Source organism: Polyergus mexicanus, unplaced genomic scaffold (genome assembly GCF_030449975.1).
Source record: "Polyergus mexicanus isolate NDT 795.1 unplaced genomic scaffold, iyPolMexi1.0 SCAF_22, whole genome shotgun sequence".
NCBI lineage: Eukaryota > Metazoa > Arthropoda > Insecta > Hymenoptera > Formicidae > Polyergus > Polyergus mexicanus.
The window spans coordinates 3,213,733-3,239,701 of record NW_027223342.1 but is presented as its reverse complement, the minus strand read 5'-3'; the positions used below and the strand labels follow the sequence as shown (position 1 = coordinate 3,239,701).

Here is a 25,969-nt window from a genome sequence, read left to right as displayed (position 1 = left end):
GAAAATTACTTGGAGGATTTATTGGGAATCCGATCAACTGAAAATTCTTCAAAAGCTGGAAAATCTGACGATCACGATGATTTTTTCATTTTTGAGCAAAAAACGGTGCAAAATGAATCTGAACGAGAAGAATTGCAACGGTTTTTAAAATCAAATAATTGTAATATAGAAATGTTAAACGACTATCCAAAACTTAAAAAACTTTTTATTAAATATAATACAGCTCTATCAAGCAGTGCATCTGTAGAAAGAATGTTTAGCATCGGTGGCTCTGTATTAACACCACAAAGAGGGCATTTAAATGATGATACTATGGATCAACAAATTTTATTAAAAATTAATAAAGAATTTCAATAAAATTTAATCATTTATTTTGTAATAAACCTTGAATGAAATCTTGCTTACAATTTTTTAAAAGTTTTTCTTATGCAAAATAATTTATTAGTTTGTATTGTAAAAAAGTAACGGAAATTGTAACGACTCGTTACTTTTTAGTAACTGTAACGGTAACGAGTTACTTTTTAAAATTAGTAACGAGTAACGGTAACGAGTTACTTTTTAGAAAAAATAACGGTAACGGTAACGAGTTACTTTTATAAAGTAACTTTCCCAACCCTGTATATAGATATATTATATAGACTCTATTTTACATTTTAAGTAAACAATTAACGAACAATTTTAACTTTTTTGGATATTTATGTATCCGATTACTGAACAATCAGTTCAATATCTGAATTTCCTGTGTTGGGATTGTATTGGATAAATTAAACTGATAAAAATAGTTATATCTTTAATATCATTAGCCGCTCTTTGCAAGCTTTATGTAATCATCGTGACTGAAACTTAAATGCGGGATAGATAACGCAACACGCGCCGCATAGCGGTAAACAAACGAACTAGCGATTACCGAAAACTGTTTTTTGTAATGTTTTTGAAATATTGCTGTAACATTCTCATAAAGTATTACAATTATATGTTCCAATAATGTCTCAACAATATTATATTGCAATTTGCAAGATTGTAATATTACTGCAATGTAATTGCAATGTTCTGTGGTGTATGGGTATAAAGATGTATTGTATTGACAAAAATCACAAATAAAACTATCCTCTTATTCGACATTGGTGCAGGACTTTCTTATTTAACGTTTTAAGTTTAGGGGCCTCAAAAAGCTTTTTTTTTAGTGATTTCTTTTTCTGAACGTTTGTTTTCGTTTTCAACTGCGTTTTGTAGAGACACAAAGTCATAATAACAGTTCTCCGCCTCTTTTCATTATATGATTATGTGTAAGTACCCGGTTTTGCCCCACCACAAGGAAAGTAACAAATACGGCGGTTGTATATTTCGGCATACAAAATGCCGATCAAAGCTAATATGATATACTCTCTAATATGTACAGAATGCAATGCCACACTTACCGAAACAGATGCCCTATACAGAAAAAGTGCACGACGATTCGATTTTTGCCTCGATATCAATCTTTGGGGGGTTAAAAACTTTGAACTTTTATTAAAAAAGAAATATCATGTGCATAGGGGCTCAGTTTGTTTTAAGATAATCATAGCGTCAATCTACAACTAATAACACAAGTTAGCCATTATGAAAAAACAGAGGTACCCGGTTTGACCCGCGTACTCGATTTTACCCAACTCTCCCCTATATATATGTTTTTATTCTATTAATATAAATCACAATAAATAAATCACAAATAATATCGAAATAGAGAAAGCGACAGAAAGAAGAGCGGGAGAGGACTGTGAAAGATGGCAGAATAAAAAGTTGGAGATATAATCTGTTTAATTATAATCATTTAGTCACAAGTTGATATTTAATCATATTAAATTAATAGCATTTCCTTTATGTCATCAATAGCCAAGTAATGAGTGGTAAAAGGATTGTCATCCCAATCGGTCGATACGTCGTCCCGAGATTATCTATGTACATCGTATCTACGTACATGTCATCTACGTATGAAATTCTCCACTCCACGCCTGGATATACCGGACTGTGTTTATTGAAATATCGCTCCAATACATCCGCTATAGTAATACCTGTTAAAATAAAATTTAATCGTGATTAAATTAGAAAATACTATATATACAAAACGAATTTTATTAATATTGCGATACATAGACATACTCAGCGGGATTGTTGTAACGTTCTCCAACATATGAAAACCATCTCCGCCCTTTGCAAGGAAATCATTTATGAGGATATTATAGGTAAGATTTTGTTGGAGTTTGGTATATGTCGGTACTCGACAAGCGGCGCATTGTACTTGAACGGAAATCACCCTTGAGTTCGGCGGTCGGTTTGTGTTATATATTACCTGTATAAATAATGCAAGTTAATCTTTGACGGAACACGAGTTGGAGTGGCTATATACATATACTCAAAGTTTCGATATACAAATAATTGCCAAGCGAAGAAAATGATAATGTTTATAAGATTTAACGCGACTTTTTCTAGATAAATAAAAATTTTATCTCAGAAATAAATTATATATACCTGCAATCCCGAATATTGTAGAAAAGCGCCGATTAGATTGCCGGTGGAAGTTAAATTGTCGAGATTATGAACGCTCCATTCTAACATCGAAAGAATCTGTTTCCCTGTTACGGAAGCCTTAACAACGACATTCCCGAAGGGCAAAACGCTTATAATATCTTTCCGGGTGACCTGTAAATGTTGCGTTTGCGAATGAAGATGAAAAGATTGTGAAAGAGAGATGCGTAATTAATTACCTGATCATTCCTCGCTCTGGTGATGGACGTTCTAATGCTGCCGCTGTTTACGATCGCAATGGCAGCATCCGTCCATCCGTCCTTGTCCAAGTATTCCCCGGCATACTGCGATCAAAGAAAACAGGCTTATTATTAGAGAGAGAAAGAGAGAGACATTAAAAATCTTACATAATCAAGTATAGCGTCGCAGATTAAATTTCCCATGTTGCATTCTTGTCGTCTGCAATTCTTGCTGTCTCCGTCGATGAGTACTCGTGTCTGTCCGATGACCTTCCGTTCCAAATCATCAATGGGTCCTCTCTTATCATCTATCAATTTTAGAACATCCTTTGCCTATAGAAAACAATAACAAAAATCATTATATATTTTAAAGCGTATATTATAGTTAACGTAACATATTTTTTCATATTTCTCATATGCATATGTAATCATTACAGATATGTTTTTATATAGTGAATATTTTGTGTATATTATACAGGGAATAAGGCATTTAAAATATTACAAGCTATTATTTTTGAGAGTACGTATTATAACAAAACATGTTTTAAATACAAGTTGTTTGGTTTGAAGGGAGAAAAAAGATGTAGATATTGGTTTAACCTTAGGTATAGGTGCCAAGGTCATATGAAGGTCAACCTACGTTTTTTTAATGGAAACACCCCAATTTTTTTATATAAATAGATTCCTTGCAATATTCTGTATAAAAAGTTATAAGAGTATGATAGCCAAAAGTTTAATAGTTTATGAGATATTTTATATTTTATTTTATTACTTGACTTCGACATAATTTTTCATAAACTATGAAATATCTCATAAAATTATTTATTTTGCAATAATGTTATCTTAATATTTTAAGCTCAAAAAATGAGAGACATTAATTGGTGTAAAGAAAATAAAACAAGATTGACATTGAAATCTTCGAAGCGCCTCCATCCAAGGTCAAATTAATGGCGCCATCTTATGATCCCTTAGAACCGAACAACTTTTGTCTGAAACATTTCTTTCTATCTTGCTTTATTTTTTAGATATTTAGGTGTCTCAATATAAATGCCCCATTCTGTATATATAGGGTATCCTAGACCACCCATACACTCATTTTCTTTCAAAAACTAAGCATTTTAGAGAAAAACGTTTTGAACAAAAATTGTATGGTTTTGAGGGAAATATAAGATGATGTCATTGGTTTGACCTTGGATGGCATCGTTAAGGTCAAGTCAAGGACATCTTTAATTTCTTAAACGGAACCCACTTTTTTTTATTACATATTCTTGTAGTTTATCTCGATAGCTTTCTAAAACACTATAATAAAGTATTTTTTCATAAAGTACTTTTTGAGTTATTTTATATTCTAATCTGACATATTTTGATGTAAAAAATAAAATATTTCGTAAAATATTCAGTTTTCAATAATCTTACCGTAATACTTTTATGTACAGAATGATGAGACAAATCAATTAGTGCCAAAAAAACCAAATAATTATTTTAAAAAATACATTGTAAATAATTTTCTTAAAAACAATTATTTTTTTATATTAATTGATTTGTTTCGTTATTCTGTATATAAAAGTATTACGGTAAGATTATCAAAAACTGAATATTTTACGAAATATTTTATTTTTTATATCAAAATATGTCAGATTAAAATATAAAATATCTCAAAAAGTACTTAATGAAAAAATACTTTATTATAGTGTTTTGGAAAGCTCTCGACATAATCTATAAGAATATGCAATAAAAAATAGTGGGTTCCATTTAAGAAATTAAAGATGTCCTTGACTTGACCTTAACGATGCCATCCAAGGTTAAACCAATGACACCATTATGTTCCCCTCAAAACCATACAATTTTTGTTCAAAACGTTTTTCTCTAAAATGCTTAGTTTTTGAAAGAAAAGGGATGTACGGTCTAGGACACCCTGTATATATTATATATTTTTCTTTACTTTTACATAATTTTTTTTCTAATATAATAATTTTTTTCTAATATTAATTTTTTTCTCGTCGTTCTTTTTGCCGTATCTGAAATACTTTTTCTTCAAAAATGTTCACCTGTTCCACAGTGGCGTCCACGAGAATCGGGTTTCCCTCGATATATGTTATCTCTCCTCTAGCGTCAAAGTTGACGGAGAAGTTACCTAGGTACTTGGTGTAGGCATACGCCTGAACAACATAAGCTTTTCTGCCGCTCTTCTGCGTCACCTCTGTGGGATAGAAACCTTCCGGTGTCTCAACATCCGGCGGTTTGCCGCGATACAGAAAAGTGTTGGTGTGACCGCCGATCACCAGATCGATATCCTCGATCTCCTGGGCGATCTTCTTATCGATCTCGTAGCCCGAATGACCCAGAGCGATGAGAATGTCGACACCCTGCTCTTTCAGCCTTTTAGCTTCACGCTGGATAGATTCCACCTCGTCCTTGAAAATCACATTTTCCGTAGACGACAGGATCTTTGTCTCCTTTGTGAGATAACCAATCACGCCGATCTTGTTGCCGTTGACTTCAAGAATCGTGCTGTTTTTCAGATTGGTGGCGGCCAGATCCGGTTGTTCGGCAAGATCCAGATTCGCCGCCAGAATAGGATATGAGGCGTTTTGTATAAAGGGTATTAGACCTTTGACGCCATCGTCGAATTCGTGGTTGCCCAAGGACTGTAAGAATTCAATCACATGTAATATACATATACGACCACACACAAATCGATGTTATTTAGATATTGTAATTTGCACGATTATTTTATCCATATCTATAAATAAAGATGTAAAAAAACCGTTTCTTTTTTATTAAAACGTTTATTCTTAAAAACGGTTATTTTTTCATATATAATATTATTTCTTTCTTTATATTTTTTTAAATGTTATAATAAAAAAAACAAGTTCTTACGTCTATTTACGTAATTTATTTTTCTTTGTAAGTAATTTAAATGAGACTTTCGTGGCAAATTATATCAAACACGACATGAAATAATTTTCAGTTAATGCATAATAAAAAAAAAAAAAAAAAAATTATACATTTAACTAAAAATTATCTAAATTATGTTGTGTTTGGTATTATTTTAACCGCAAAAATCTCATTAATCCATTAAAACTGTTTTCAAAAAGATAAAATAAAAAGATTAGTTTTTAGTTTATAAAATGTTTACATATGTGAATTGCGAATGGATGAAGCCGATTGTAAGAGATTTCGGTATTCTTTAATGATAGTAAAGATGTTCAAAATATATACATGAGAAGAGGAACAAAATTAAAAAAAAAAATGAGACTTGTTTTTTTTTTCCACAAAAAACTGCTTCTCATGAAAAAAAAATTTAGTTTTTTCTCTATTTACATGTTTATCTGCAGACGCTATTTGCATATATTTATATATAATTCATCTATATACATAGAATGAGTTGTGCAGTTTTTGCAGATCAATAACCAAACTGAGAAATTCATATTTTTCGAAAGTTAAAAGTTGATATTTACTATAGCGTCTGGTTGTAAGAGATTCATGAACCAAGCCACCGCCTCCCACTTGTATACGTTGTACCAGGCGGTCCCTTGATAAGTGTCACCGGCATTTAGAAAGATCGTCGACGGCGATTTCGATTTTGCTTGACGGATTAAAGTCGCGATTCTGGCAAAACCTCCGTAACACTTCCTGGCAGCGGAGTCCTGCGGCGTGCACGTTGTCGATAATTGCGACGTCTCCTCGAATCTAAGAATGTTCCCCAGCAAGATTTTAATTTCAGACGGTGCAGGCTACGATTTAAATACGTAAATTACGACTTTGGAAGAATGAAGAAATTCTCTCGTCAAATTACGTTCGTGTGTAGAAACACACGCGTGCATATTTAATTAGCATATGGGTGCGGGATATAATTAACTGCTTTAACATTTGTGATTAGCATAGTGGCGGTAATTATCGGTAGCGTGACGCAAAATTACACAAAATTGTAATGTATGTGTGCGAGATGTATAAAGAGTAAATATTAAATGAGTCTTTTATAGAAGTCAAGCTGATTGGCTCCGCTAATAAATCATATATGTTCTAATATCGAAATTAAAAAATTTATTAAAAAAGTCGAGTTGATCGATTTGGCTTCTCAGAAATTCATATAGATGCGAATAATGTTTAATTTGTTTAAATAATATAGAATTAATTTTTTGCAATTACAAGTTTGCATTAGAAAAAAGTGGAATTGATCGGTTAGGCTTATGAGAGACTCGTTTATACGTAAATAATGCTTATTTTATTTAAATAATATAGAATTAACTTCTTGTAATTCAATCAGTTTTGCATTGTCAAATTTTTAATATAAGAAAAAAGAAGAGAGAGATATTTTAAATAATATTTTTTTCTAAGAGAAAAGAATTACCTACCTCGCATGCATATCATTCGTGTGAACGATTCTGATAGTGAATTCTTCATCCTTTCGTAAAGTGGGGTCTGCAAAAGTTTCGCTTGCGAGTATCAGCAACGCGATAATGTAACAGTTTATGAACAAAGCAATCAACATCTTTGATTATCACTAATTCTACGTCTCGTTTTGACTTTTGATTGTGCTGCTTTACAATCTCTTCTTTGTGTCTCGCTTATCTTCTTATTTGTAGTACCGATAAGGCGCGTTCTGGTTGCATATGGCCAATTATAATGTCGCCTCGGTTTTTCTCGTATTAGTCAAATTATTCTACTGCATTTCCCGACATGAAATGTCTCTCTGAAAAAACCCTACATTTTTATTTAAGATTTAATTTACATTATAATACTATTTTTTTTAAATATTTTTAGTATCTAATGATTGTGCGCGAATATATAGGGTGTTTCCTTAGTAAGTACGCAAACTTGAAGGGGATATGTCTTGGCTTATTTTAAGAAGAAAAGGTCCTATAAACATGTGTCATAAACTGCTTCGTTTTCAAAATGGGTGTCAGTTGTGCAAAAAAAAAATGAAAATTTCGAAAATGTGGAAAATATTTAAAGATATTTTATTCAAATTTATGCGTAGAATTAATGTGATATAGCCTCACTTTTTATTAGAGAACAGTCTGTGTTATTACAAACGAAAAAAAAAATGGAAAATAATAGTAACCAAAAAGTATGTATGTAATAATGTATGTAAAGTATGTAATAATATGTAATAAAAAATATGTAATAATATCACATTAATATCACCAAATTTGAATAAAATATTTTTAAATGTTTTCCACATTTTTGAAATTTTTATTTCCTTTGCACAACTTTGATACTTTGTATTTTGAAAATGAAGCAGTTTAGAATACATGTTTATGGGACCTTTTTTTTCTTAAAATAAGCCTTTTCTCCTTAAAATAAGCCAAGGAATATCCCCTTCAAGATTATGTACTTACTTAGGAAACACCCTGTATAGAATGACAAAGAAATTATATAGTATTTTAAACAGCAGAAATATATATAGACTTTTATTTGCATTTTCCACATTTACAGAATACGAGAACCTGCGTCCATCTGGTTACTATACGATTGTTACGAAATTTATACCGAGATTTGCCAAGAATTTCAAGAATTCGCAATATCGCGTTTGAGAAACTGTCGTGTCTTTCAAGGAAAAATCAATTTGATTTGATAACTGTTTAATTTGTCGAGAGAGATAATGGTAATGGGAATTTTTCTTCCTCGTCTTTTAACATAACGAAATATTCTTCTCCATCTCGGAAAGAATTTCTTATCTAAATACTTTAGCAATGCAGTTTCCAAATTTCTTTTTTAATAAGAGTGAAAGCAGACATGATCTATTGAGAGACGCCCGTATTAACAAGATTATGTCTTTAAATACTTTATATATATATATATAATATAATTTATATATATAATAATACTTTTATATAATAAACACACACACACACACACACACACACACACACACACACACACACACACACACACACCTCTCTGTATGTAATATCTTTACTTTGCTATAAGCAACGACGTTCGGTGACAGATTGAGTAACACCGCATGTAAATGAAAATGGACAATGACATGTGACCACGCAAATCATTACGCGCCAAGCAACATTCCGCATTTACATGCGCACCACGTGCAATGGAAGGCGACTTTCGCGAAAGCGGGAGGTAAAATCGCGTTTTCCAAGCCGAACTCCGAGGACTGAACCGTCACTTTCGTTAATTTTCCTAAATAACATGTGCGTGCCCTTAGTCGTGTACATCAAATTATCTTTTATTATTAATTTTATTTATTATTTTTTTTTATTTCTTTTTTTCCCGAAGGAGAAGAAATGGAGCAAACGCACCAAGGACCAAAACGCGCACCGACAACTGTCACTTTAGTTACGAAAAATGCTTGTAAACGCCGGTATAGTCACATACGATAATATACGAGAGTATACTCAAAAGTAAGCGAGATTATACTGATCGCTCTTCCGTATTATCGAGGACGCGACGATGATTTTGAGGGAGCGGCGAGAGAGACGAAACGATTTTGACGAACGACTCGCGCCAACTGAATATGATCGGCGTCGTTGAGTGCAGACCCCACCGGATTTTTCTTTCACGATCTCTCTACTGGAGTTCTTGTCCGAATACCGTAGCATCCATTCTCCGTCGAGGATGCTGTAGCTCTTTCAAAAGATGTAGAATAAATGAGGAAATTCTATTGGTTTTTTCTTTTTTTTTTTTTAAATTTTAATATGATTTTGATTATTTTAATTTAATTTAATTTAATTTAATATGATGATTTTATTTGAATTAAAAGACTCGTCGCTTTTTTATCGCGACTGTTTTGTTGCGCAAGAACAAGTGATTCTGTTACGTTTTGACTTAAGATATCGTTTTAGTATATATTAAACCAAAGATACACGAGTCAAATAGATAGAATGATTAATCGAAAAGTCACATATAATTCCCTTTGACTAAAATGTTCATTTATAATGGTATTTCGTCGTAATTCGCCGTTTGAGCACAAGTGATACAAATACAAATGACGATGAATTTATTTGTTACGGGAATTTTATTTAAATGTTGCACGTAGAGAGAAAACTTAATATATTTTTTCAACTTAAATATATATTTTGTGTAAAATAAATCTTTTATATCTTAAGAATTAACTCACCGCTATCATCTTTATTTTATCAGTTTTCTTATCATCGCAGTTTCTTATCCACTTAATTATCCATTGATTTATCGTTATTAATTCTCGGCTTTTAAAAACGAAGTAATTTTTATTTTTTGAATGATTAAATCTTGCTCAAGTAATGCTCTTTATTGAGATATTGTACTTGTTAAGTAAAAGGAGGTTTTATTTTTACTTTATATTTTTTTATGTGACACAAATAAATGTGGTTATATTTATATTCTTATTTCTCAAATTGCTTCAACTATTAATTTTCTTCTAATATAAATATTGTTATTTTAATTTTTATTCAGGCAATTTACCAGACAATTTACCAGGCAATAGACCACTCTATTCTAATACGCTCACTTAAATAAGATATTTAAATTTATATACGAATATCCTGCGAGACTCTCTTATGTAATTATTCTCTTTAGCTTTGACATTTGTTAGATTTGAATCGTCGCTTCTACCTTTGTTAGAGATTCAATCAATGTTATATTGTTAACAATAAATAATTACTTGTGGATCCAACGATCCATTCGCTTGCGTCCGAATGAGATTTTAATATCTTCCACAATCTTGGTGACGTAATCGAGATAAAAATAAATAGTATCAATTTTGCGCTCATTGACACGATCAAAATATAATATAAAATGCGAATATAGAACTCTTTACTTTTCTGTCAGAGAGCCAGAGTGTCGGCCAAGTTGCTCGACAATTTCCTTGGCATTCTATTTTTCCGCCCGCTATTCGTTTTCCCGTATTCCGATATTACGTACCTCCTATTTGTAAGAAATAAATGATCGTGCATCATAAATTGATATGACATGAAGCAATTTATTTACTGGCAAAGACTTCAAATTGTTTTTATCGCGCATTACGATCGCGTTCGCCATAATACAGAGAGCGATTCTAATTCTGTATAGACAGAACGCAAGTATCGTACGAATGTAAACACAGATGCGATATTTTTCTTTACGAGTGGATACTAACACGCTCTATTTTATTATCGAGATTGATCTGGAAATGGTTTAATGGTTCAGCGTATATTAATTAATTCGATATAAAGATATTGTGCGCAAAAGATTTCTTTTTTCCTTTTTTTTTTTTCCTGAAACGCAACTATGCGAGAGAACTTTTGTCTCGTTGCCATTGCACGAGTTTTCCGATCGCGCATAAATTTGTGTAGATAATTAAACTAGTCGCATGCGCAATTAGATCAGTTTGTTGAGCTGGATCATTTTTGTATTTTTTTAACCATATGCGATGTTATGCAAAGTAGCACGGATGAGATCTTTCGTAGAATTATTTTTCTAGATTTATATCCCTATATCTTTTGATCTTTATTTATTCGTTATGAATTACAAGATTAATGTTGCGCAACATTTTTTTTCTATCGGAAAAAAAATTATTATTTATTGATACCGAAGAAAATTTATTTCCCGCAATAAAATTATCTAATCAGATAATTAATTACATGAATTCTTGATACACGAATACATGACAGAATCTTTAATTGAATTGAATTTTTATTTTTTATTATTTTTATTTTTATTTAATTTAATTTTTTCAATTTTTATTTTTATTTAATTTAATTTTTTCAATTTTTATTTTAATTTAGATTCTGATTCGCATAATGAAAAAATTACATTATTTGTGTTTAAGAACAATTTGTTGGTATTCTGAAAAATTTGATAGCTACAATATAATTTAAGATTATTGTATCACGTGTCATAATAATTGTGAGCTGTGATAAATACGTATCAAAGATGTAAAAATTGTAATCTCAAATTTGACGCTTTACACTTTTCACACTTGAATAGAGCTGATAATAGCGATAAGAGTTCTATACATTTTACAATAGTAGCAACATAAGCAGCCTAATAAGTCTATTGTACAAATGCATTATTTACTTTTGTAAAATGTTTATGTGTGATGTCACAGAAAGATATATATATTGTATATATACTGGGTGGCCCATTTTAATCCATCCAGTCGAATATCTCAAAAACCAAGCCCGGAAGAAAAAAATGTTTCAAACAAAAGTTGTATGGCTTCAAGGGGGCCATAAGATGGTGACAATGATTTGACCTTGGAAAATCATTTGAAGGTCATGTGAAGGTCAATTTTAAAATCTTAAATGGAAACCCCCATTTTTTATTTAGTATTCTTGTAGCTGATATCAAGAGCTTTTCAAAACACTAGTCAAGTACTTTCAAGTACTTTTTGAGTTATTTTATATTTTAATCTGACATATTTTGATATAAAAAATTAAATATCTCGTAAAATATTTAGTTTTTGATAATCTTACCGTAATACTTCTATGTACAGAATAATGAGACAAATCAATTAGTATAAAAAAAAATTGTTTCTAAGAAAATTATTTATAATGTATTTTTTTAAACAATTATTTGTTTTTTTTGGCACTAATTGATTTGTCTCATTATTCTGTACATAAAAGTATTACGGTAAGATTATCGAAAACTGAATATTTTATGAGATATTTAATTTTTTATATCAAAAGATGTCAGTTTAAAATATAAAATAACCCAAAAAGTACTTAATGAAAAAATACTTTATTATAGTGTTTTGGAAAGCTCTCGATGTCAGCTATAAGAATACTAAATAAAAAATGGGAATTTCCATTTAAGATTTTAAGTTGACCTTCACATGATCTTCAAATGATTTTCCAAGGTCAAATCATTGTCACCATCTTATGGCCCTCTTGAAGCCATACAACTTTTGTTTGAAACATTTTTCTCTTCCGGGCTTGGTTTTTGAGATATTCGACTGGATGGATTAAAATGGGCCATCCAGTATATATACAGGGTGGGGCATTTATATTGAGACACCCAAATATCTAAAAAATAAAGCAAGATAGAAAGAAATGTTTCAGACAGAAGTTGTTCGGTTCTAAGGGGGTTATAAGATGGTGCCATTAGTTTGACCTTGGGTACAAGCGCTTCGAAGATTTCAATGTCAATCTTGTTTTTTTTAAACGGAAACACCCCAATTTTTTTACATAAATCAATTCCTTGCAATATTCTGCATAAAAAGTTATAGAGATATGATGGCCAAAAATTTAATAGCTTACGAGATATTTTATACTTTATTGTATTACTTTACTTCGACATAATTTTACATAAACTATGAAATATCTCATAAAATTATTTATTTCGCAATAATGTTACCTTAATATTTTAAGCTTAAAAAAATGAGAGACACCAATTGGCGTAAAGTAAATAAAACAAGATTGACATTGAAATCTCCGTAGCGCCTCCACCCAAGGTCAAACTAATGGCACCATCTTATGACCCCCATAGAACCGGATAACTTTAGTCTGAAACATTTCTTTCTATTTTGCTTTATTTTTTAGATATTTAGGTGTCTCAATATAAATGCCCCACCCTGTATATGCATATATGTAAGCTGATACATACATACATATATCGTAGCTAGATTACATAATCCGTCATTTTATAAAACGTCTCGACGTTTTATAAAGTGCGGCCACATTTTCATATTATAGTTGCAAATGAAATATTTTATAATCTAACTAAGAATTTTAGTCTTTTTATAAAACGCTAACAAGCGATCCGTCACATTATCAAACGTAACGATTTGTAGCTTCTGGCTGGTTCACTTCAATCATTTTATGAACTGTCTTTGTAGAACAGCCATTTATAGGAAATTAATCGCTTTTTGTAATTTTGTCTATCACGTAGTCAAAATATCAATATAATTTGATTGCAATAAAACATATGCGCTCAAATTACCGTGCTGGCTTCTGATTGCTTTTTATCTCCTTTGTATGATATAAAAAATTAATATGGAATTATGTTATAATGTTAATAAGGAATTACGTGTATTTTTAAATGAGAGAAAGCTTTTATAAATATTCGTTGTTATTTATTACTTATTGTATTTATTACAATTAAGATTTTATAAAAGTAACATAAATAAAATTCTTGAAAATAATGTTCGAAAACAAAATTAATATGGAATAAAAAAAAATATATATATATATAAACGTGAAAAAAATAAAAAAAAAACATTTATTATAACTATTTTTATCAAATGTAACATAAAGTAAGGTCGATAAAAACGTGCCGTTCATAAAATGATTGAAGTGAGCCAGCCAGAATTTAAAATAATGTACAAATCGTTGCGTTTGACAATGTGGCGGGTGACTTGTTAGCGTTTTATGGAAAGATTAAAATTTTTAGATTGTAAAATTTTTCATTTTCAACTATGATTGTAGCCGCACTTTATAAAATGCCTAGACATTTTATAAAACGACGGATTATGTAATCAGGCTATGACATATATATATATACATGTGTGTTTGTTTGCGTGTGTGTGTATTAACATTAAAAAAAGTATTTTATTCAAAAATAAAGAATGATGATGATGACACAATGATTTTCCATCAAGATTCGCTCTGAAATGTTCTGTAATCACTCACGTGTTAGATAGGGGATCCGATAAACAACATTCTATCACGAAGGAAGCAAAGATATACGCGGTCGTCAAAGAAATACAGTTCTCTACGAATATTCGACACGCGAGTTACTCACTAAAAGATAAAAAGGTAAGGTTGCATATTCAAAGTGTATTATAATTCAGGCACGTTTACGTATTGTTATCTATGTCATTTTGTAACTTCCAGAACTTTATTTGCATATCATAGTTTCACTTATTTGCTACTTTACACTGTTTACGTTTCATTTTATTTTGTTCTTAAATTTTTTTATTACTTGATCGCGATCTCACGTTTTCCACGCAGTGTGATTATTTTATCATATCGGCTTCTCGCTATTAAACTCGTAATATTTGTTTTCGCTCGTTGTCTTATAATTAGTGGGAGCGGGAGCAACGTAGTTGGATTGAAGCGGATTTTTTTTATGTCACACAGTAATTATCGTACAAGTGTACAAATGAGCAAACTTCGCATTCTCAATCGATGAGATAGCAAAAAGAAGCTTGTGAAATCTATAGTAGATATTATTAGATAGCGATATCTAACTAAAAAAAAAAAAAAAAAAAAAAAAAAAAAAAAAAAAAAGTTATCAATATAAAAAAAATTATAATATAATAAAAAAATTAAATATATATTATTATACATTACAGAAATCTTTTTGTTGGAATTAAAAAATAAAAAGATTAATTTTTAAACATTATTTGTTGTATACATATAAGAATGCATAAATATATATATAATTTCATTTTAATTTTCTGTAAAAAAATAAGCTTACGTAACTTTGATTCCTTTCTGTTGTTTCTCTGTATAATTTCTTAAATCATTATATAATAATTACACATATAATTACATACGCTTATAGAAAAACAAATTATAAATAAATCTCTCGAAAGATTTATTTCGTTATTTTTATTTCTAAATATATAATTTATTTTTTATTATATGTCGCTTTAAAAGCTAATATTGTGTATCACTGCATCGATAACGATTATCTTGCCTGAAACGTAAGATTATCATTGTTTTTTACTTTCGTGCATTGCATAATTGCTCATATCATACCTCATACCTTCTCAATGATTGCACAATGCGTTATTGAAAAAAAAAAAAAAATACAATAATCATTTTCTTCTTAAGAGAAAAAATAAAATGAATTCGTGAAATGCTGTAGCTCGAAAAGAGTTTTAGTAAACACAGAGTATACTTTTAAGACATTTGAGAAGATGCGACACGATCTCTTGTCGAGAGCTATTAAATTTAAAGACGCTATAAAAAGATATAAAAAAATTATTGTACAGTTCGATGCCTCGTTTCAATCTCATCTGTACACGATTATACATATGCGGTAAAACCCGCAATCAGCGACTTAATAATATCTTTTCCAACAGGTGCAGCATGTACGCGCTGCCATTGCTCTCGTTGTTGTTCCAAGTCTGTTATGGATTCACCGGGCGTGGACTCTTTTATCCCGGTAGAACAGACCTCTTCGAGCTGTCAATAATTCATTTGAATGATTTTCACGCCAGGTGAAAGTTCTTTCAACAGTTCTATTTATAATTTTTTTTATCTAATAGTCATATTCGATTGGCGCGTGGCATGATTAATCTATCTCTTATATAAATTTGCAGTCAAAAGTGTTGGATACATTTATTAAATGACAATTTAAGAAATGATTATTTTGTTCGTTACAAAACTTTAATATTATGACATGATATGACGATCAGTGCCGCTTTGAAAACTATTATAAGTTTGGACTCGAAATGAATTCGTTGAGAGTCAAGGATAAAGCAATTATAATAATGTCGACGTCAACCTTGATCCCCTTCCTTTGACTCTCGCGGGTCTTTTGATCATTTTGTTATTTGTCGGAGCGTCAAAGCGTGACATTTTGAGAAAACAAGAATTATGTCGACATAGATTCGAACAAACGGGCCCAACTTCTGGGACTTGCCGCGAAGGCCACGAGCAAGACTGCGTGGGAGGTATTGCCAGAGTTTACACAGCAGTCGATCAACTTGTTAAGGAACGGCCGAATGCAATTTTTCTGAACGCCGGCGATCATTTTCAGGGGACTCTCTGGTACAATATTCATCGCTGGAATGTCACCGCCTTGTTCATGAATATGTTGCCTCATGACGTCATGGTATAATCAAATACATTCGCGTGCGTTTAATTATATTTTTTCTTCTACATTTGTCTAGAACAGAAATTCATTATGTTTTATAAAAGAAAATAATAATTAAGACAATATAAGCAAAACAGACATTTAAAGCCATTCAAATCTATAGTTAACTACTATTCAGAGAAAAACAAAAATATATATTTTTAACGATGATTAAATTGAATAATTAGTTATATTTAATTTTTTATAATATAGACAATTGGCAACCATGAATTCGATAATAAAGTCGAAGGCCTTGTTCCCTTTCTTAAAAATGTCAAGGCACCGGTTGTGGTAACGAATATCGATGACAGCGAGGAGCCAACTATACAGGTTTATAATATCTATTTATTCATTTGAAGAAGCATTTATTAATATACTTATAAATTTTTAGAATTTATACAGGAACAGCACAGTCATTGATAGAAATGGTACCAAGATTGGCGTTATTGGCGTCATCCTGTCAACTACGAATGTGAGTAATCGATTATATTGTTTCCTTATAGAGGAAGCTTTGTTTTCGTGGCAAATTTCTTTTTTTCGTTTTTCTATGCCAATGTGTTTTTAGAATCTTTCAAAATGTCGAAAAACCATATTTTTTAAAAATGTCTGTATATATGCATGTATGTACGAAATGTACGTTGTACAACCTCTAACTTTCGCAATTTTTGAGATACCGGGCTAATTTTTTAAAAATAAATAGAGTATCATTAAAGGATGGTTGGTATTGAGTTTGATGAGAATCCGTGAAATGGTTCATTTTTTTTATAAAATTTTGAATTTTTTGAGAAATGTCTGTACATGCTCTAACTTTTGCGAATTTTGAGATATCGGGTAAAATTTTTTTCCATAAATAGAGTATTATTAAAGGATAGTTGGTATTAAATTTAAGGAAGATTGGTGAAAGCTTTCTCTATGAGGAAACCAAAATTGAAAAATGCGCTCACTTTAAGAAACTTAAGCTTCGTAAATGAAATAAAATGATGAGAAAGCAATGTGCAAGTTTCTAATTTGCACAATTTTTATTTTGGTTTTCTCTATAAAAGCGATTAAAAAGTATATTTTATTAAATTTAATATATTAAATTAATATATAGGATATACTATATATAGAGTGTTAGAAAAGTCTGGAAACGGTCAAATATCTCGAAAACGAAACTTTTCTGAGAAAAATGTTTCTAACCAAAGTTGTAGAGCTCTAAGTGGCGCATTATATAATAATATTAGTATGACCTTAAATAGCACCGTCAAGGTCATATAAAAATCACTTTGAATTTTTTAAACGAAACCCCCAATTTTTCATTACATATTCCTGTAGCTTATCTCAAGAACTTGCCAAAACACTAAAATAAAATATTTTTTATTAAGTACTTTTTGAGTTATTTTAATATATGAGCAATATTATAGATTTGTATTCAATATACCATATGCGACACAAACAGATATCTATGCAAAAAAATTGTTTTTACGAGACGATAAAACAGAAATAGAGTAGAAATTCAACATATTTTTTGTCTATACATATTTAATAGAATGCAAAAAGCTTATATTTTATTGCTCTTTCCAAAGTATGCACATATCCTTGACTCCATTACTCTACATAATGATATCGGTAATGTAACTATAAAGCGTTACATGCATACACACACACACACACACACACACACACACACACACACACACACACACACACACACACACACACACACACACATATATATGTATGTATGCATGTATATACCATATATATGATACATATACCCAGTAAACATCGAATCTATCTGCCATATATTAACATATATGTAATATGTACACTTTAATTATGTACATGTTATATGTAGAACAATCATTGCTGGATTACAATTTATGCAGTACAGTTTGAGAAAATTGAACTAAATATATTATAATATTTTAAAATATATTATTGTATATTTGGATATAAATATATTATACATATAATTTTGAATATGATGATAAATCTTTATCATCGATAGTATATCGGTATAATCGATATGATTGAGGACTAATGAGTAATATATAAACTTCTTCACTATAAAAGTGAATGTTTATATATTCTTATGACATAAGTATGCACATATTAAAAGTTACATTTATATAAATATTAATCTAAATATTTATAAATGCAAACACATAAAATACTCTGGCCGCAAAACATTGCAACAAAATTTTATGATTGTTACAATATTTTGGATATTTATAATATACAAAGGGTTCCTTCATCGGCAATTTTCGTGAGAACGTAACCAAAATATTTTATTTATTCGACTTTTATTCTTTTTATTTTTGTCTTCCTACATAATAGTAATTATTAGTTTAATCATTAATTTATTTATCTTTATTTTATAGAATATAAATGAGATATTGTGTATTATAAATAGAAAAAGTAGTTAATTATATGAATTTTTGTATGTACATACAAAAATACTGCGTTGTATTTAATTATAGTTAAATAGAAAAAGAAAATAACTTATTGTTGTATATCTCATTTATGCTTTATAAAATAAAAATAAATAAATAAATTTATTTATTTTTATGTAGGGAGACAAGAATAGAAAGAATAAAAGTTGAGCAAATAAAAGAATATAATAATGGGAATAAATGAATAAAAGAATATAATAATGAACGAGCAGAAAGAGAGAGAGAGAGAGAGAGAGAGAGAGAGAGAGAGAGAGAGAGAGAGAAGCGCGAGTGAACGTGTAAGTGAATATGTGAGAAGCATGAAGCTAAGCGATACGCGATACGTAATAAATAGCGAGCGAGCGATTAGAAAGAGACAGAGTGTATGATCGAGAGAGAAAAGATACTGCAATAATATTAGTGCGTACATTTATATTACTCTCGCATCCATGAAAGAAACAAAGATGGTACGATTATGTTTGTCCCTGTCATGTAAGATTGCAACTCCGTCTATCGCGACATCACGCAATTAATCTACTGCTCTGTTTTATTCTTGAGCCTCGATTTCGCACACACACATATGCACGAAAGTGTTGCATCGTAAAATCTTTTTTATAAAGCTTCTAAACTCACTTCTCTAAGTTCACTTATACTCTTTGATAAAATGCCGTGTGCGGAGTTTACTGATTAGGCACGTGTAGATTACAAATTTGTTATATTAAATAAATGTTGACGCAGAAGCCGATAACAAAACTGTAATTTTCTCATTTTTTTTCACTTTTCATATGAAATTGTGAACTCCGCACTCTGTTATTATGTATACTTTAATTATGGAAAAGGATTTGTTGATATCTATAATCAACAAAAAGATTTTGCATTTTAACTAATATTCGCATTTCCGTCGGTAATCCGGCATCCTCTTAATAAAGGAGTTATTATTAAGTAAAGTCTGGCCAATCAACACCGACTTTAGCCGGGCGCACGTCGGTGAACCACGCGCCTGATTAAAGGTCGGCGCTGATTGGCCAGACTTTTCTCAATAATAACTCCTTTATTAAGCGTTATAAAAAAAATGGTTCAGGACTTTTCGATTCAGTTTGAGCCAATCTTTACACTTTGGCTGTGTCAAAAATTACCGGATACCTTGTATATATATGTATATATATATATATATATATATACAGGATGTCCCATTTTAAAGGACCCACTCAAATATCTCAGAAACACTGCGTTAAATCGAAAAATGTTTCAACCAAAAGCTGTGTGGCTTTAAGGGGACCATAAGATGGTGACAATGATTTGACCTTGGAAAATCATTTGAAGGTCATGTGAAGGTCAACTTTAAAATCTTAAATGGAAATCCCCATTTTTTATTTAGTATTCTTATAGCTGACATTGAGAGCTTTCCAAAACACTATAATAAACTATTTTTTTATTCAGTACTTTTCGAGTTATTTTATATTTTAATCTGACATCTTTTGATATAAAAAATTAAATATCTCATAAAATATTCAGTTTTCGATAATCTTACCGTAATACTTTTATGTACAGAATAATCAATTAGTGCAAAAAAAACAAATAATTGTTTTAAAAAATACATCGTAAATAATTTTTTAAAAATTATTATTTTTTTATACTAATTGATTTGTATCATTATTCTGTACATAAAAGTATTACGGTAAGATTATCAAAAACTAACTATTTTGATGAGATATTTAATGTTTTATATCAAAAGATGTCAGATTAAAATATAAAATAACTCAAAAAGTACTTAATGAAAAAATACTTTATTATAGTGTTTTGGAAAGCTCTCGAGGCAAGCTACAAGAATACTAAATAAAAATGGGGGTTTCCATTTAAGATTTTAAAGTTAACCTTCACATAACCTTCAAATGATTTTCCAAGGTCAAATCATTGTCACCATCTTATAGCCCCCTTGAAGCCACACAACTTTTGTTTGAAACATTTTTCGATTTAACGCAATTTTTCTGAGATATTTGAGTGGGTCCTTTAAAATGGGACACCCTGTGTATATAATTTAATATATAAGATATACTTACAAAATATAGAACATCGATTTTCTCAAAGCATATTGGATTCTTCTAGCTACTCGCGGATACGGGGAAATTAAAGTTCTTGGACGAAGTGGAAACGGTCAACGACGAAGCCCAGCGATTGAAAGAAAAGGGAGTGGACATTATTATAGTATTAAGCCATTGTGGATTGGATGTAGACAGAATTATGGCCGTGAAATGTCCCTTGATCGATGTGATCGTCGGCGGCCACTCGCATACGTTCCTTTATACAGGTCTGAAAGCACAAGTCTTTTATATCGATCAAATATAAATTGAATTTATATAAACTTTTCATTGTGAAAACGTGAATATTTACAAGAATTAGAATATTTATTATATAAGAACAAGAAAAGTTATTTTGCGTATTATAATTTTTCTTCTCCTTTCTTCTCACTCGCAATATAAGAATGAGAGAAACTTTTATCGATATAATATTCTTAAACACAGCATTAATTATTATATAAACAGGACCTCCGCCTTTTATCGATACACCGGTGGACGAATATCCTATAGTCGTGACGCAAAATGCGACAAACAGAACAGTTCTCATCGTACAAGCAGCTGCTTTTACAAAGTACGCCATTCATCCATGAGAATATGTCAAGAGTACCGTTAAAAAAAAATCAATTCCTATCTGATGTCACGAGGTCGGCTCTGATTAATTTATTTTATCATTTAACGGATAGATTAAATCTGATTACTTTAAATCTGTTAAAAAGAAGGGGGGGGGAAGGGGTCGCATTTAACATTCTCTCTAAATTTCTTAGAGCAAAAAGGCACTTGAAAAATTGAGTGACTGGTCGAATCACTCGAATCAGAGTGACTTTTCACTCATAGGAATGAATTCTCCCACTTTTTATTGTAGAATGAAAAAAATCACTCTGCAAAATGAAATAAATATGTATATAATACTCTATTTTATAGAGTGAATATTGTCACTCTATGTATTATAGAGTGAATATTTTTATTCGTGAAGAGTGAGTGAAGCGCACGTGAAGCATGCATGAGGCCGCCATTAGCAGAAAAAGAAAAAACACTATCGTCTCGCTGTCTCTCGACGGTATCATTTTCGTTGCGCGTGTACCTGTTACGAGACAAGAAAAAAGGAGACTTAGCCGGCTTTCACACTGAGATAATATGCTATGTGCGATATGCAGTTTCGATTATTTGAAGTGAGAAGCAATGACACTGCTTTTCATTTCAACATATCGAAGCTTCACGTTGCACGTAGCATGCTATCTCAGCGTGAAAGCCGGTTTAGAATTAAGATTTATAATACTTCCTAAGAATAAATCTGTTCGCTCGTAACAATTGAATGAAAAATTTTCTTGACAAAATAATGATGACTCCATTCTCTGATCAAGTGAATTATTCACTTCAAAACGAGTAACACATTCACTTTACTTCAGAGTTAAACAGTTCACTTTTGTGAAAAGTGGATTTTCACTAATTACGAGTGGCAGTATTTTCACTATCGCTTGAAGTGAATATTCACTCGTTTGGAGTTAAATTTCACTTTAAGAAATTTAGAGAGCTCGATATCGCGTATACACGTGTACGTGCAATAATTTCATTAATTTTTATTTTATCTAATTTTTTTTAAAGATACTTAGGTAATTTGACGGTATGGTTCGATAACCAAGGCGAGGTCGTTGACTGGGATGGAAACCCCCTCCTTTTGGACCAGTCTATCGAAGAAAGTAAGCCGTTGACATGTCGACATTTGAAATAATATCTCGAATAATGTTAATACATGTATTTTTAGATTCGGAAATCCTCGAAGCTCTAAAACCGTGGAAGAAGGAAGTGGACGCAGAAGCGTCGAAAAAGATTGGCAGCACAAAAGTTTTACTCAGTCACAGCTGTTATGCCAAGGAATGCAATATGGGAAATCTTATAACCGACGCTATGGTAGACGCGGTACGCGTATAAAATGTTTTTTAATTAAAATTATTAAATTAATTATATTACAAATTGTATATAAAAATTTTAGTTTGTCGATAACGCCGAATATAAAACTCATTGGACGTATGCAGCGGTGGCTTGCATGAATCCAGGAGGAATTCGCACTTCCATCGAGGAGACCGAAATCACTTACGGCGATCTGATGATGGTCCAGCCTTTCGAAAACAATTGGGACATTCTTGAACTGAGTGGAGAATCCATTAAAAAAGTCAGTTAAATTTTTTGCTTATATAATTTTTGGTGCTTTATAAAAAAATTGATAGATTTATTTAGATATAATCTAAATATTAATCTAATTTAAGATAAATTATAAGAAGAAAAACTGCGTCGAGCGTGGAAAATAGCGCCGTACAGATCAACACATAAACATAAACGTGCATTAATGGTGGCCTATCTTCGGGGACGTGAAAATTGAATAGTGACCAGAGCGTGAATTAAATTTTTTATTTTCTTCGTAGATTCTGGAAATGGAAGGAATCCTAGCTTGGTCCGGATTAAAAATTACTTACAAAGAGGTCAATAAAAAGCGAACTGTGGTCGATGTTAAAATCAGGTAAAATGTCGTATCGACAGAATTTTCATTCGTTTTGCAACAAGGTTGGAGCATAAATTGAATCTAATCCTCATATTTCATATTATATATCGACGTATCGAAAATTAATAGCGGTTTTAATTTTGTTTAACGTATCGACAGGTGCCAGGCTTGCGAATATCCGGTATTCGAAGATTTGGTGCATGATCAATGGTACAGATTGGTTGTACCAAGTTTCATGATCTCCGGCGGAGACGGCTATTACATTTTCAAGAATAATAGTCGTAATCACAAAATCGGCGGGCGCGATATGGATTACCTTATACCCTATGTAGAGAAAATAAGCCCTATATTGACGGGAATCGAGAAGCGAATAACTTTTGTAGAGACTTAAAAATCTTAAAAGTCTTCAGATTATATTTCGCGATAGTACAATTGCATTTGAAAAGATTGCATTTAGTAATAAAATATTCTGTTTAGAAAAGATATTTATTTTTGTTAATTGACCAAAGAAATGAAATTTTACGTAGTATAAAATTATTATTTTATGTTAATAATACATCAAAATATTTATTATTTTCGGAAGAATGAAAAACACACACAAATATACAAATTATTTTTATACATTTTAAAATAAAATATAATAAATAATAGCGTGTGGGTGCACTATTATATATTTTTTCTCGACACACCAAGTCTCTCTTAATATACTTTTCCAACAATTTTTGAAAAGTTTAACAGATAAATATCCCATATACATAATAAAGCTTGGTGCAGTTCGCGTGATAGCTGTAAGAAAGCAGGAAACGTCGGTTGCTTATCTTGCGGTATCTCGGGAGATCGGGGCAGATGAAGCATTTAAATAATGTATTGAACAGGTGAAATAGCAGCTGTTCGTTCATGTTCCTGCCCTCGACCAGAACGCGCGAATCGCTTTGTAGCACCAGCAAGGAACGCTGGTTTTTAGCGGCGAAAGGAAGAAAAAAAGAGCAACAAACTGATTAAAATAAACTCGAGCGTATGCATCTTCGTTAGTTTGTATATTTAATTATTTCGTATATCTATCATATTTTTGTAATATTTTAATCCTTTACGATACAATGCAAATACATGTGTATGTAGTATATAATTATTGTTATATGTATATTACATTTATAAATAAGATATATATATATATATATATATATATACAGGGTGTCCCATTTTAAAAGTTCCACTCTCATAACTTTTCAGGATCAACGTTTGAAGGAAAACGATTCGGATAAAAGTTGTAGGGAACAAAGGGGGCTATCTAATAGTGACTTTGGATTTGACATTAAAAGTCATTTTCAAGGTCATTTAAAGGTAAACTTCCATTTTTTAAACGGAACCCCCTATTTTTCATTACATATTCTTGTAGCTTATCTCGAGAGCTTTCCAAAACACTATAATAAAGTATGTTTTCATTAAGTACTTTCTGAGTTATTTTATATTTTAATCTGACATATTTTGATATAAAAAATAAAATATTTTGTAAAATATTCAGTTTTCGATAATCTTACCGTAACACTTTTATATACAGAATAATGAGACAAATCAATTAGTGCCAAAAAAAACAAATAATTGTTTAAAAAAATACATTGTAGATAATTTTCTTAAAAACAATTATTTTTTATACGTAGTCACTATTAGATAGACCCATAAAACTATTGAGATAATCGAAAAATTAATATTTTAGAGATATTTCATAGTTTAGGTACAATTATGTCAAATTAATATATCGCGTAAACTAATCAATTTTTGGCCATTTTACTCTCATAACTTATGAATAAGCAGCTATATACATATATATATAGCTGCTTGTTCATACTTTTTTTAAAAACAACCATGTATTTTCCTTCGTCGAATCGAATTATATAAAAATTAGAGGATGGTTCCATTTAAAAAAACTAACAATAAGTTAACTTTCACATGACCTTGAAAAATGATTTTAGTTAAAATTCAAGATTAATAATCTTTTTTTCCCTTAAAATCCTATACATTTTATCAAAAACATCTTTTTGTACGATGTCAAGTTTCGGAGAAAACACCTTGTAACACTTTAAATGCCCCACTCTGTATATACATATAATGCATTGTGTCATAATTTTTGCCGTAATGAGAGAGCGTAATGCGTGTGCGTGATGTCTGATTTCGCCGGATGTCTCGCGAACCTCCGCGATAGCGTCGCGACGACAATGAAGAGGCCGCGATGGCGCGACGTCTGGCGAGCAAGTCCAAGAGACGGAGGCAGCTGCGCTGTCAAGTCGCGCGACCAGCATGTGAAACCCGGTGGAGGAAGAGGAGGAGGAGGAGGAGGAAGAGGGACGGGTGTAAACGGAGATGAACGGAGCGCGTGAATGGAAGTTGAACGGAGAGACAGCGGCGAGACCATCGCCAGTGCCGTCACGCAGTGATGGGGCGCCAATCTCCTCTAGTCGACGAAATTAACTCCGCCAAGAAGTTCTCGACTCGTTCCACCGCACTCGTGCG

The 25,969-nt window shown here is 31.1% G+C and overlaps 2 protein-coding genes across 9 annotated transcripts; one reads left to right on the top strand and one right to left on the bottom strand.

Moving 5' to 3' along the window:
- Positions 1-1,779: 1,779 nt before the first annotated feature.
- On the bottom strand, positions 1,780-14,355 carry LOC138942233 (protein 5NUC). Of its 8 annotated transcripts, none has more exons than XM_070312324.1 (9): positions 14,297-14,355; positions 7,103-7,440; positions 6,206-6,437; positions 4,793-5,392; positions 2,913-3,077; positions 2,745-2,849; positions 2,509-2,679; positions 2,140-2,329; positions 1,780-2,051 (listed from the first exon to the last, which is right to left on the bottom strand). In XM_070312324.1, the coding sequence occupies exons 2-9, from the start codon at positions 7,237-7,239 to the stop codon at positions 1,858-1,860; spliced, it is 1,794 nt and encodes a 597-aa protein (XP_070168425.1). In that variant the 5' UTR covers positions 7,240-7,440; positions 14,297-14,355; the 3' UTR covers positions 1,780-1,857. The 8 variants fall into 8 exon arrangements, with proteins under 8 accessions (XP_070168425.1, XP_070168421.1, XP_070168419.1 ...); XM_070312320.1 differs by lacking the exon at positions 14,297-14,355 and adding an exon at positions 8,648-9,228 and having other exon boundaries at positions 7,103-7,451; XM_070312318.1 differs by lacking the exon at positions 14,297-14,355 and adding an exon at positions 8,648-9,228.
- LOC138942235 (apyrase) lies at positions 14,313-24,050 on the top strand. The gene is made up of 12 exons (XM_070312326.1): positions 14,313-14,422; positions 15,697-15,834; positions 16,226-16,451; positions 16,686-16,802; positions 16,864-16,944; positions 20,993-21,194; positions 21,430-21,535; positions 22,567-22,661; positions 22,727-22,881; positions 22,955-23,134; positions 23,385-23,479; positions 23,621-24,050. The coding sequence occupies exons 2-12, from the start codon at positions 15,704-15,706 to the stop codon at positions 23,850-23,852; spliced, it is 1,620 nt and encodes a 539-aa protein (XP_070168427.1). The 5' UTR covers positions 14,313-14,422; positions 15,697-15,703; the 3' UTR covers positions 23,853-24,050.
- Positions 24,051-25,969: the final 1,919 nt, after the last annotated feature.

Bases quoted from the DNA above. Each gene is read 5' to 3' on its own strand.
- LOC138942233 (XM_070312324.1), bottom strand. From the start codon at position 7,239: ATGTTGATTGCTTTGTTCATAAACTGTTACATTATCGCGTTGCTGATA. The intron at 5,393-6,205 runs GTAAATATCAAC...GAATTCTTACAG, and splicing joins TCTTACAACCAGACGCTATA to TCCTTGGGCAACCACGAATT. The intron at 3,078-4,792 runs GTGAACATTTTT...TGTTTTCTATAG, and splicing joins TGGACGCCACTGTGGAACAG to GCAAAGGATGTTCTAAAATT.
- LOC138942235 (XM_070312326.1), top strand. From the start codon at position 15,704: ATGTACGCGCTGCCATTGCTCTCGTTGTTGTTCCAAGTCTGTTATGGA. The intron at 22,882-22,954 runs GTACGCGTATAA...TAAAAATTTTAG, and splicing joins CCGACGCTATGGTAGACGCG to TTTGTCGATAACGCCGAATA. The intron at 23,135-23,384 runs GTCAGTTAAATT...TTTTCTTCGTAG, and splicing joins GTGGAGAATCCATTAAAAAA to ATTCTGGAAATGGAAGGAAT.